Source organism: Mesocricetus auratus, unplaced genomic scaffold (genome assembly GCF_017639785.1).
Source record: "Mesocricetus auratus isolate SY011 unplaced genomic scaffold, BCM_Maur_2.0 Super-Scaffold_4256, whole genome shotgun sequence".
Lineage (NCBI taxonomy): Eukaryota > Metazoa > Chordata > Mammalia > Rodentia > Cricetidae > Mesocricetus > Mesocricetus auratus.
This window is the reverse complement of record NW_024429182.1, coordinates 72,870,619-72,883,807: the sequence shown is the minus strand read 5'-3', so window position 1 is coordinate 72,883,807 and position 13,189 is coordinate 72,870,619. Positions and strand designations below refer to the sequence as shown.

General features: G+C 47.7%; 1 protein-coding gene across 3 annotated transcripts; it reads right to left on the bottom strand.

The window, feature by feature from the left end:
- Positions 1-959: 959 nt before the first annotated feature.
- On the bottom strand, positions 960-10,489 carry Cd19 (CD19 molecule). Of its 3 annotated transcripts, none has more exons than XM_040754639.1 (16): positions 10,394-10,489; positions 6,201-6,405; positions 5,726-5,989; positions 5,249-5,455; positions 4,851-5,129; positions 3,587-3,694; positions 3,295-3,343; positions 2,978-3,066; positions 2,548-2,649; positions 2,355-2,459; positions 2,208-2,276; positions 2,051-2,107; positions 1,905-1,961; positions 1,510-1,599; positions 1,314-1,412; positions 960-1,151 (listed from the first exon to the last, which is right to left on the bottom strand). In XM_040754639.1, the coding sequence occupies exons 2-15, from the start codon at positions 6,286-6,288 to the stop codon at positions 1,321-1,323; spliced, it is 1,656 nt and encodes a 551-aa protein (XP_040610573.1). In that variant the 5' UTR covers positions 6,289-6,405; positions 10,394-10,489; the 3' UTR covers positions 960-1,151; positions 1,314-1,320. The 3 variants fall into 3 exon arrangements, with proteins under 3 accessions (XP_040610573.1, XP_040610561.1, XP_040610565.1); XM_040754627.1 differs by having other exon boundaries at positions 5,726-5,992; positions 10,394-10,487; XM_040754631.1 differs by having other exon boundaries at positions 1,510-1,596; positions 5,726-5,992; positions 10,394-10,484.
- Between the last annotated feature and the right edge of the window lie 2,700 nt (positions 10,490-13,189).

Sequence of the window (13,189 nt, the reverse complement as noted above, 5' to 3'; positions counted from 1 at the left end):
TGGGTATTGCAGTGTTCTCAGTAGCATGTATGATGTCCTAGGTTTGGTTCCAGTACCAAGAAAAAAAGTACAAACATAGTAGTATTCAGTTGTAGTTACAACTATTCATGAGGCAGGGGGATCACTTGAGCCCATAAGTTTAAGACTGGGATGGACATATAGTGTACTGATTAGTTTTTTTTGTCAATTCTGACAGAAGATCGAGTCATCTAGGAAGAGGGATTCTAAATTGAGAAAAATGCTTCCATCAATGTCTGTGGGACATTTTCTTGATTAATGATTTCAGAGGGCCCCACCCAGCCCATTGTGGGCAAGGTCAGTCCAGGGTAAGTCGTCCAGGACAGTATAAGAAAGCAGGTTAAGCAAGTCATGGAGAGCAAACCAGTAAGAAGCACTCCTCTGCATGAGCTACTGTCTCCAAATCCTGCCTTGAGTTCCTGCCCTGACTTCCCTGGATAATGGGGTACAAGCTGTAAGATGAAATAACCCCCCCAAGTTGCTTTTGGTTGTGATGGTTTATCACAAAAAAATAGAAATTCTAAGTAAGATACATATCAAAATCCCATCTCAAAAACTCACACACACTTCAATTCCACACATAAATTTACTTTGATAAATCCTGGCATACTCAAGGGGTTTGTGACCTTATTGTAAGGACAAAATGACTCATAGATGCTAATGTTTAGAATAGAGAAGGTACAAAAATCTGTAGTGATGCTAGATAATGTTTTCTAACTAGCCTGCCAATCCCATCACTGCCTCTTCCTCGTGGGACATCAGCTGGATGGTGGATGAGTACATTTGCATCCCTGGATGTTTAGAAGGTGGCTGATGCGAAGGCCTGGGAAGGCTGGGGCCAGGCTGCATTCAGCCTGTAGCCCTCCTTCCTCGGGTGATTTGGGAGTGTGTCCTCCCCCATCTTTCCTTCCTTTCCATACAACGGCATTGCTTCAGAGAACTTGAGTGGCTCATTGAGTTTATTTGGGGGAAACAAAAAGGGTGGGAAGGAAGCTTCACTTGTACATGCTTATGAGTGCGTGCGTTCACATACACACATCCTAAACAAGGTCATTTCAGTGAGTGACACCATCAGATTGGGACCTCCAGAGTTCAGAGTTGAATGTGGCTCTTGGGACCCGAGGAAGTCCAGACTATATAGAAGAAACAACGATGGGAAGGAGTGGAGGCCCCATCCACCAGGATCCGGAAGCCCTTCCCCTTCCTCTCCCTGTCAGACAGCTCTGCACTTCCATCCTTGTCCATCTCCCTCTTCCTCCTCTCTTCCAGGGGCAGTGTCCAGCTCATCTACTCACTTGAGAGTCACCTCGTATCCCAAGCCCCCGTGTGGTCCTCTCCTCCCCATGCTGGCTCTGGATCATCAGACTTATCCATGTTTTCATAAGAGTCTGCATCTGGATTATATCAGGAAAAAGGAAAGAATAAATAGGAAGGGAAGGAAGTGGGAGGGGTGGCCCAAAGGACAGCTGGGAACTGTACGGAAGTACTCGCCTTCCTCATGGCTGGGGCCAGACCGAATTGATCGGAGCTGGGGAGCTGCATACAGGATTCCTCTCATATCCTCATAGGACTGGGACCCTGCTTAGGTAGGGAATGAAAGATTAGAGACCTAGAAGCCCTGCTGGGGCTGGGGGCAATGTAGTGCTGCCTACCACAGGGCAGGACCCAGGCAGGGGAAATTAAACAGACGAGGTTGTCAGTCCCGCTTGGGTCAATATTGATGTTCAACGTTAGAGACAGTATAAATACTGGGAAAACGGGATAGTGGGTAGGGGTTGGAGGTAGGAATGAAGTCTAAGACAGGGGTTAAGTTTGGGCTTGAGGTCAGAGCTAAAATTGTATCAGCCTAAATTGACCAAAAAAAGGTGGTCCTAAGCATCTCTCACCAAGTGAGGATGCCTCCCTGCTGGGGTCCCAGGCAGATCCGTGGGGGCTCAGGAAGTCTGGAACAAGAAGAGTCACATCACTTTTTCTCCTGGTCTCCAGCCTCGACCCAGAGCGACCACTTTCACTCACATACACACATACACACCCATGGTCCTGCCAGTTGGTTGGGTCAGCTCCTCATCTGCGTTTTCGTAAGACTCAGCTGTGGAAAAGAGAGTTCAAACCATGTTCCTGTGTGTTAGGAGCTCTGCAGCACCAGGCACGCTTTCTTGGCCACCAGCCCCACAAGGACCCCACATTACCGTTAGAGAAGGAGTCTTCCTCTTCTGGACCCATGGGCTCATCCTCAGGGTTCTCATAGCCACTACCATCTGGTAGAGAAAAAGGGGCATCTCTAACAAAGGTCCGCAGTTGGGGAAGTGTCAGGACCAGGGGGAGTGGGACCTCACCCTGAGAAAGCTGTTCCTGCCCAAGGTTGGAGTCGTTCTCATAGAACTCGGAACCCTCCTCACTGTCTGGCTCTTCATAGGCCTCTCCTTCTTCTTCTTCCAGCCCTGAGTTTAGGACCGGTGTGGAGAACTGAGTTATCAACATCTCTCCTCCTTCACCCCAGCCAACTGATCCCACACCCTTCCATCTGACCTGTTTCACGGCTCTGAGCTCCAGTATCCTGGACTTCAATGCGCGGGTTTCCATAGGACCCAGGGGCACTCGCCAGGCCTGCGGCCCAACGCTGAGCATGGGCTGGTGAAAAGAGCATTTTAAAATGGTCATTCCAGCCAAGGCAGGAAGGAGACTGCTCTAGGCTCTGCAGAACACCTGGTAACTGGCCTTGAACCACGGGGAAGGGATCTAAATCTGGGCCTTGACCTCAAGTTCTAAGACCCGGTTGTGTTCCGGCCAAGGTCCAGGGACCCTACTTGACTGATCTGGTGGGACTCAGCACTCAGCACTGGGCTCTGCTCTGGGAAAGGAAGGCTCTGCTCTCAGAAGACTGGAGAAATGAAGATGATGTGCAGCTAGCTGGCTCTGGAGGAAGGATCTGAGTCAAAGGCCCCTGGGGGTCCCTCACCAGAGCTGGAGGTGGGTGTAGGAAGGGAGAGCACATTCCCATAGTGGTTCTGGGTTCCGTTTCCTGAGGGAGGTGTCACTTTGAAGAATCTGAAGGGAGAAAGGGTTGGTACACCTTGAAGCTAAACCGTTCCATTCTGTTCTGGAGGTTAACTCAGAAGGGACACCCTCCAATGAGTAGGGGGCCATGCCAAAGAAGGTGATTTTGGAGGCAGCCTTTGAACTTGGATAGTATTTCAACCAACAGAAATAGTGCCAAGGCCTGCAGGATGGAAGAAAGGGTGTAAAGCTTACAGCAAAAGGGCTCTGCTACTTTACCTCCTGGCAGGGTCCATCATCCGCCTTCTTTTCCTCTTCAGGATAAGGGCTGGTGGGATTTAAAGAGATTGATCAGAGGAGGGACTGCCTGGCAGGAGGAGAATTTGGGGGATACAGGGAAGGTCCCTTGGGTCAATAGAGGAGATGGTTATACAAATGTTAGGGGCCCTGAGAAGTTTAAGAGGCATTAAAGAAGTAAGGACAGGGCTGTCGGACATGTCAGATCAGTCAGTGTGGCCTTGTTCTGGGAAAGATTGGGTAGAATTGGGGGACACTGGGAGGCATGACTCACCTCTTCGAAAGTAGAGAAAAGCCACCAGAGAAACCATGCAGGTGACGAGATATACTATAGTCACAACTGGGATCACCCATCCACCAGTTCTCAACAGCCAGAGCCACACTGTGAGGAGGAAGGCGCTATGAGACAAGGGTCCCACAATGCATCTAACTAACTCTCCAACCCCTCAAAGAACATTGTCTGGGAGACCAACGTAAGACACAGCTTTAAAGTCTTGAACTCTGCAGAGGGGTCTTCTCTGTTCCATTATCCCCAAGAGGACATGGATTATGCCACAGAGGCTGGCACAGAGCACAAGACACTATACTAACAAACCATGCACAAAGCATGGGTATTATCCAAGCAATTAGGGGAAGATTATCTGCAGTTAAGGATAATCATGGTCAAAATGCAAGGCAGAGGTGTGTCTATTAAGTTAGAGTTGGGATCCAACATGTCGTGAGATCAAGTTTGGATTGGAAGTTGAGGTAGCATTTAAGAGTTGTGGTCATGATAGCACGGTAGAATTGTATTAAGGAGACAGCAAAGGCAAGACGTTGTGGCTGATGTGATGGATGGAGTGAGGAAAAGGAAGAAAGTCAGGCTCCTAATCATGAGCATGTGAACCCATGTAGATTCTTTTGGGTGCTCCATTTTTGCAAAACCACCCAGAAGAGTATAGGTGGTAAAGATGCTGAGTTTGACTTTACTTAGCAAGCCTGCTATGTCTATGGGACATCAAATGGCAATTCCAGGAAATGGCTGGGTGTGGGGAGTGTGGAGCTCAGGGTAGGTGTAAAGGCATGGGAAATTAGCATCATTGGAGTAAGGATGCAAATGAGAAGACGGTGTGGATAGGAATGAGTACAAGGCCCAGGGCTCCGAGAGGGAAGGGTTGGAGAGGAAGAGGTCACTAGAGCTCACAGGAGAAGACCCAGAAAAGCTAGTTCTCAGAAGCAATGAGCAAAGAGCTAAAGTTAGAATTCAGTGTGCAAATTGGAGTTTGGGATGAGGCTTGAATCTGATCCTAGTGCTAGGCTTGCTTAGAACATGTATTCATTCCTCAGCCTTCCAAGTTCTAGAGTTACTGTTGTACATCACCAGAATAGTGTCTGTCTGTCAGCCTGTCTGTCTCTCTGTCTACACACACACACACACACACACACACACAGGGCCTCATACATGCTAAGTAAACACTCTACTGAATCCCAATTCTTCCTAACCCTTCCAATTCTTCAAGTAGTTCCACACAGATTCCCAGAATTGAGAGAAACCCTACCTGACCTTTCATTGACCTTCACATGCATCTCGATGGGCTGGCCTCCATGGAGACAATAGTAGGTACCTTCATCCAAAGCTGTGGCTTGAGACAGTGACAAAACAGGCCCCCAAACCCACATCTCTCTGACTGGGTGCTCTTCCCAAAGGCTTAGGTTCAATAATGAAACATTAGGCCTCTTAGGATGCACACGGGTCCAGGAGATGGAGCCTCTGGCCACTGGGACAGGGGGTACCCCACAGGACAGCCAAAGTGTGGAGCCAGGGGCTACAGTGAGATCTAGAACAGGGAGAGAAAAGATAATGAAAGTATAATCTTTGAGGTCTCATCTCCCCAAACCCTCTAGTTCCCAGTACCATTTTCTATCCTTGGGACCCCACTTCCCAGCGCCCCCTTACCTTGGTTGATTAGACTCTGATTCAGACTGACTGTCTGTGGGGCACATACAGGTTCTGTCCCCATGACCTCAGGATGGTCTTTAGTCCACACATACAGCGAGGGACTTTTGTGGGAACCAGAAGTGGGCCCATGGCTCCCTGAGGACCTGTTCTCCAGGCCACAGTTCAGGTCCCCTATATCTGAAGCATTCCAGCGGAACAGCTCCCCTGAGAAGAAACCCCAAACCATACATAGAACATGAGAGGGGGGAGATACAGAGACCCGGAAAGGCAGAACCGGAGATATATAGAGAAAGCAACTACGCCTGACAGGAGAGAGAGACAGAGATGGGTAGCTCTGAGCAGTTACCAATCCATAGGAACCTGCTACCTAGAAATAACCCCTTCCTCCTCAGCCGCTGAACCCCCACCATCTTCTGTCTGTTGAGAGCTCCCTTTCCCACCAACCCCCACTACCCAGCCCTGCCAGGCACTCACCACTGTCCTCCACGTTCACTGTCCAGGCAGGCTGCCAGGTATCCTCGGAAGGGGACCCATTCTGGCACAGGTAGAAGCCCCCCATGTGGTCCGAGGCATTGACAATGATTAGCAAGATTCCCAGGGGCCCTACATGCAGGCCCAGGCCTGGCGACCCTAGGCTCAGCTCCAAGAAGGGTGTTGACTGGTTCCCTCGATACCAGGCTAGCTTCTCAGAAGAGTTAGGTGAGGGGTCCGGGAGGCATGGTAGCACAAGGTTGCTTCCTTCTGTGGGGAGAGGAAGAGGGGAGCCCCGGCCCCCCTTCCCTCCTCATAAACCGAAGGACCCCAGAAGTTCACCATATGGGAAGCCCTGAGGGTCTCTTCTGACTCCTCCCAGACGTTTACCAATAAGAAAATGAAGGCTCAGCTACTCAACCCAGAACCCAGGCTTCCAACCCCAGGTCCTTCTCTTCAGACATACAGACGGACATACCTTCTACCTCCACCAGTAGCGGCTTCTGGCTCCTGCCTTCTACAAGGGTAAGGAAGAGGAGGAAGGAGAGGGAAACAGGAGATGGCATGGCAGCCAGGCTCCCCGGGGCACTCAGTTTCTGTGTGGCCGCGCAGAGGATGCTGGGGCAAGCAGGAGGCTGGAGGGCAATGAACCATGGGTGTCTGTGGGGGTGGTGGCAGTCCCCCTATAGAGGAAAAAGATGGCCCCTTTTGTAGGCACTCTTCCAGATCCACAACGGCATGGAAGCCCCATGGGGCAAGGCTAACAGCCTCACCACTGCATGCCCAGTGTTTCCCACACAGTGCAGCTGGTAAATATTTGTCAGACGAGTGGATACAGATTTCAGGTCTCCCTTCTCCTTTCTTCTCCCTTCTCCAGACTCCAAGCTCTGATTCTATTTCATACCTCTGTCTCCCAAGTGATGGGATTAAAGGCATGTGCCACCATGCCTGGCTTCCACGTTTTTCTCTATCATCTGGGGATAGTATTAGGACTTTATATTGGATATAGTGATCCAGTCCTATAATTTCAGCTACTTGAGAGGATCACTGCAGAGTGAGTTCAAGGCTAGTCTAAACTACTTACCAAGATCCTGTCTGAAAAATTTTTATTTATTTATTTATTTATTTTACATCCCGGCTGTGGTTTCCCCTCCCTCCTCTCCTCCTAATTTCTCTCCCTCAGTCTCCCCAATCCACTCTTCCTCTCTTTTTGTTCAGGAAAGTTCAGGGAAAATGGATATCAACAAAACATGGCATATTAAGTTGCAGTAGACTAAGCATCTCCACATGTATTAAGGCTGGGCAAGGTGACCCCGTATGAGGGTTGGAGTCCCAAAGCCTTTAAAGAGTTGGAGACAGCCCTGTTCTCACTGTTAGGAGTCTAGGCACTCTGCACATATGTCACAGTTGTGTACCCTTTCTGAAAATTTAAAAATATTTTTTAAAAAGCTGAGGACATAGTTCAATGACAGAGTATGTACCAGACCTAGATTCAATCCCTGCTACCACATATAGACACATACACAGACATGAACACATACCACATATTGGATTTCATTCCAGCTTGGGCTACATAGCAAGACCACATTTCAAAAAATGAAGAACCAAGCAGGCATAGTGACACCTTTAATCCCAGGAACTGGGAGACAGCAGCAGGCAGATCTCTGTGAGTTCCAAGTCAGCCAGGGCTACATAGTGAGACCCTGTCTCAATCCCCCTCAAAAAATGGAGGGGATTGTGAACTGGGTACGTAATGTAGCCCAACGGTAGAGCACTTGCCTGTGCTGGATTCTAGCACAGGAAAAAAAGGGGGCGGGGATGGTGGTGTGTAAGGTGTGTGTAATGTGGGGGGTAGTGTGTGTGTGGTGTGAGGAGGTGTGTGTGTGTGGTGGGAGGAGTGTGTGGGGTGCAGGGTGTGGGGGGGTGTTTGGTGTGTGAGGTGTGTGTAGTGTGGGGGGTAGTGTGTGTGGTGTGAGGAGGTGTGTGTGTGTGGTGTGAGGAGTGTGTGGGGTGCAGGGTGTGGGGGGGTGTTTGGTGTGTGAGGTGTGTGTAGTGGGGGGTAGTGTGTGTGTGTTTGGTGTGTGAGATGTGTGTAGTGTGGGGGGTAGTGTGTGTCTCTGTGTGTGTGTGTGTGTGTGTGTGTGTGTGTGTGTGTGTGTGTGTGTGAGTATCTTTTTTGGTCCAATCTACAGTTCAGTTTCTGAGAGACAGTGTCAGCTAACGCCTAAGAGTGGAGTCATTAGTTGCTGCAAAACCATGGTTAAATTTCCTTATCTCTAAGCAAGTTAGTAAGAGAGCTACCCCCAGAGACTGTTCTGGGAACACATCAGTCAAAGCTGGGAGGGAGCTGGACAGCTGTGTGGGGAGCGAGAGCCATTGTTACTCTCTGCAGTGGTCTTTAACAATGACTTCTGGTTAAGGTTCCTTTATCTTCCAGCTAAGCCCCTGATTCAGTTGGAGGAGATTCATGGAAATGAGGGTTTGGGCTCAAACAGGGAAGGGTATTTTCTACAGTCACACAGAGAAAGTGGTTCAGTAGTCCGTGCATGTGTGTGTGCCTCTGTGTGTTGTGCATGTGTTTGCCCGTGGGTCTGTGTCTGTGTGTGTTGTGCATGTGTGTGCCTGTGTGTATTGTGCAGTGTCTGTGTGTGTCTGAGAATGCCTGTGTGTGTGTGCCCCTGTGTGTTGTGCGTGTGTGTGTGTGTGTGTGTGTGTGTGTGTGTGTGTGTGTGGCTGTGTGTGTGTGAGTGGCTGTGTGTGTGCCTTTCACTGATGACAGTACTAAAAGGAAAGGCTAGAGACCCAAGAGACAGGCTTTCTCAGTTGAGTTCCAGGCCTGTCTCAACTGGACTGTGACTTCCTGTTTGCCCCAGGCAAACCTCAGGGGACGCCACAGGTGGCGGAGGCCCTCACTTCCCTTGATTGAGCTGAGGGGCCGAGAGGGGAGAATGAGGCTTGGGAAGGGAATGCTTCAAATAGTAGGCGAGTCCCCACTTGCCTAGCATCCAGCAGTGTTTCTCCCTAGCCAGCTCTAATTCAGGATCCCTTCTGAAAGCCCCACGAAGGCTTCCAGCCCCTGTGGGGAGGAAAAGATGCCGTTTTGCATCCGTCCATCCACCTCCCTTCCTCATTCATCATGTTCGATTTACCGAGCCTCTCTCTCCCACAGGGCCTTGGTACCTGCTGCTTTCCGCTTGGCTGACTGCTTTCAATCAAGCTCTCAGTTCAAACATTACTTCCTCAGAAAGGCCTGCCGAGAACTCCCAGGTACTTTTCCGACTTCACATCCTTGTTTTATTTCCTTTCTAGCATTTCCCCCAGTTTTAAATTACACTTGCTGTTAGTTAATCTCCTTATCTGCATCTTGAATTGAAATGCAGACTGTTCCACCTCTTTTTTTATGCCACTGGCAATCCAGGACCTTAAACAAGCTGTGGGAGCACTCTACCTTTGAGGGAGGATCCACAGCCCTAAGCTATAGGAGCCAACAGATCTTCGCTGTCCCTAGATGCACCCTGGTTTGGTGTGGCTTGAGCATTACTGACTAGTGGAAGGAAAGTTAGGAAGAATAAAGAAAATCTTTCCTTGAGGGCTTGGTGGGCAGAGGGCTTGCTGCACCTGTGTTCAATTCCCAGCCCCCGCATAAATGCCACATAGCCTGCCTATAATGCCAGCCTTCTCAGAACAGCCCGACTAGCCTTATTGGTGAGCTCTGGGTTTGATTGAGAGACCCTGACTCAGTGAATTAGGTGGAGAGCAGGGGAAGATGATTCTGGACGTCTACACAGGGCCTCGACAAGCATGCATTCTCACATACACACATGTGCCTGAATGAAGAAAAGAAGTAAAAAAGGAGGACGTGACTGCTCCTAGGTATGGTGGAGGAGAAAGTTTATTGTAGACAGAGGCAGACATATCTGGGAGAGTCCAAGGGCCTGGAAGTTGGGGAAGAGAGAGATCCCATCCTCAGGAATAGGCAGAACAGGCGGAGGAGGGGGGGGGATGGGCTGTTGATTGACAGTACTTATTTGTCCACTTGACCTGTGAGAGGTGGTGGCTCCAAGTTAACTCCCTGAAGCTTACAAAGATTTTTTAAAAGTTTATAAAGAGAGATTAAAGTTTTAGATATGGTCTGGCGGTGGTGGCGCACGCCTTTAATCCCAGCACTTGGAAGGCAGAGGCAGGCGGATCTCTGTGAGTTTGAGGCCAGCCTGGTCTACAAGAGCTACAGAGAAAGCCTGTCTCGAGCCCCCCCAAAAAAAGTTTTAGATGTTAGCACTGCCACTGTTTGTAATCTGTACTGAAATCCACAGTGTAGAGAGAGCACCATACTCAAGAGTCATAGTAAAACTTTGGGGACCCCAAAGTGACTTCAGAGTCTGGGCAAAGGAAACTGTCTTCCTCAGCCCTTGAAGACCTGCCAGCCCCAGGAAAGTGAGGCTTGAGGTCTGCTTTGTATATAGGAAGAGGCAGCAGCTGTGGTCTTGGGGAGGAGCTGGCATGCTTGCTGCTGTTAAAGCTACAGTTAGTCTCATCAGAGGTCTCGGAAGGATAAATTAGAGCAAGAGGTATAATCCAAATGGCCTATGTACCAATTAAAAAGACACCCACTACCTAGCAGGAGGTATAATCCAAATGGCCTATATATCAATTAAAATGACAGAGACTTACCCAATACCTAGACTGCCCTAGGTCTTCATAGTCTCAATGGCTTCACCGGGGGCAGTAGTCAATCTTTGGCTGTCATACAGGACAGCATTTAATCTTAAACTGCCACATAGTGTAGCTTGAGTCTTCAGCTGCAAGGCCCAGAAGCTCTGAGAGTTTCCTGTGGAGGAGGATCTTGGGGGAACTCAATCAATCCAAAAGAGTTCACAGTTTGTGTAGGGCCCTATCAGCAGGCAAGACATAGGGCAGTTTCACCCAGTGGGTAGTGTTATCACATCTTCTTTGGAGGCCTTAGGGTTCCCTCTAGGATATGGCATTCCTGTCTGTCATGGGAAATATTTTTATTAAACATTTTAAATAACATATTCACCAGATCTCTGTGGAGTTTGAGGGCCATAATCCATTAAGTATACCTGACCTAAACTTTGTTTTAGTTACTTGCTTTAAACATATGCAGTAGGCTAAATAAATCCTGCCACTAAATGAATTATATAACAGTTTACATGCTAGTAGCTATTATAAGATTAGGATTTTATAGCTTTATCCCTGTTAAATTTGATCCTTAAAAATTTGAGTTGAAGATTTAATTGAAGATAAGCCATAGATGAAGTAAACTTTAAACCATAAATAGAGTCCATAGAGAGACTGATAGTTTTATCCTTTTATGGCATACTGTTACAGAATATTTTTCTTCAATTTATCAAAATAGTTGAAGCTAAAGAAAGGTAGCCAAGCTGGGCGTTGGTGGCGCACGCCTTTAATCCCAGCACTCAGGAGGCAGAGGCAGGCGGATCTTGTGAGTTCGAGGCCAGCCTGGTCTACAGAGCGAGTTCCAGGACAACCTCCAAAACAATACAGAAAAACCCCGTCTCGAGAAAAAAAAAAAAAAGGAAAGGTAGCTAAGACAAAGACGTTAGCCAACCTATTACTGTGAACCTGAGTAGACCTTAGGAATTTATAAATCTTATTTATCAAACATACCTTAATCCTCAAACATATACTGCTTCTTATTTAAAATTTCTAGATGCTTGATGTTGAACACAGTTGACAAAGACAAAAGTAGTCAGACATCCATCTGTAAGTTAATTTTTGTTAATCTGAATAAATCTTTATAACATTAGGAATTTGTCATCATATAAAAATCCATCCTAATCCAGATACTTTGGAGACTTGTTGTTGTTTTCTTAATCTAAAAAGGATATACGGGCTGGAGAGATGGCTCAGAGGTTAAGAGCACTGACTGCTCTTCCAGAGGTCCTGAGTTCAATTCCCAGCAACCACATGGTGGCTCACAATCACCATAATGAGATCTGGTGCCCTCTTCTGGTGTGCAGACATACATGGAGGCAGGATGTTGTATTCATAATAAGTAAATAAAATCTTAAAACTCAAAAAAATAAAAAGGAGATACAATAATAATGGCATAAGGGCTCAGTCTGACTGAGAGTTTTATAGGTGCTGCCTTAGTTGGTTTATGCCATGTGGCTATAAGATGATGGTGAAGTCATATGACATGTACCCTTAACCTTCATAAAGGCTGCTGCCAACCACGTGGTTGCTATTAAAAATACGTATTCTTAGTAAATCTATTTTTTTGTTTGTTTATTTTTTGTTTTTCACAGGGTTTCTCTGTGTAGCTTTGTAGACTAGGCTGGCCTCAAACTCACAGAGACCAGCCTGCCTCTGCCTCCCAAGCCCTGGGATCAAAGGCATACGCCACTGCTGCCCCGCAGTAGATCATTTTTTTAAAACAAGAGTTGAATTCAAATTACATACACCATAAATTCTCAACAAGAATTGAATCATATATACATATATATATTAAGTTTTAGCAAATTAAGATTACCTATGTATAGAGTATTAAATATGACCCTTTCATTGTGGATTTTTTTCCCTCAAGGACCATTTTGTTATAATTTGAGAGAAAAAATAGTAACAAGGCAAACAAGCTAAAAATCTTGGCAGTTTCAGAGAGAAGGGAGATGGGTAAAAGGAAGGGAGATACCCATGCCTTTTGAGTTGGGTTTTTAAGAAAGGTTCAGCAATAAAGGTTGGTGAACAGCTGGATGGGGACAAGGTCTTCAGAGAAAGAATGGGAATGCCCAAAGACTCAGAGCAAGTATTCTTAGGATCTGGCCAGTGGCCAAAGACAAAATAAAGAATAGAAAAGGAGATTGGTGGCAGTGGTGGCACACATCTTTAATCCCAGCACTGGGAAGGCAGAGACAGGATCTCTGCGTTTGAGGCCAACCTGGTCTACAGAGCTAATTCCGTAACAGTTAGGGCTACACAGAGAAACCCTGTCTCGAAAAGCAAATGGGTGGGGGTGGGCACACACTTTAGAAGACAGGGTCTCAATATGTAATTCTGGCTGGATTGGAACTTCCCATTTAGACCAGGTTGGCCCCAAGCTCACAGGCTCTGCCTGCCTCTGCACCCCAGGTGCTGAGATAAAAAGCATGCAGCACCATTACGCTTATGTTTGTTAGTATTTTAGGTTTTAATTGATTTATTAATTGATTTTTATATTCCAATCCCAGTTCCCCCTCTCTCCTCTCCTCCTGCTCCCCACTCTTTCCCCCGACCCCACCTCCTACCTGCTCCTGGGAGAGAGGGTAAGGTCTCCCCTAGGAAGTCTACTAAGTCTGTCCCTTCATCTCACATCTCATCGAGGCAGGGCCAAGATGGTCCCCCAGCTCAGCCACCCATCCCTCCAGCCCCCCACCCGTGCCTAGGCTGAGCAAGGTATCTCTCCATGTAGAAAGGGCTCCACAAAGTCAGTTTGTGCATTAGAGTTAG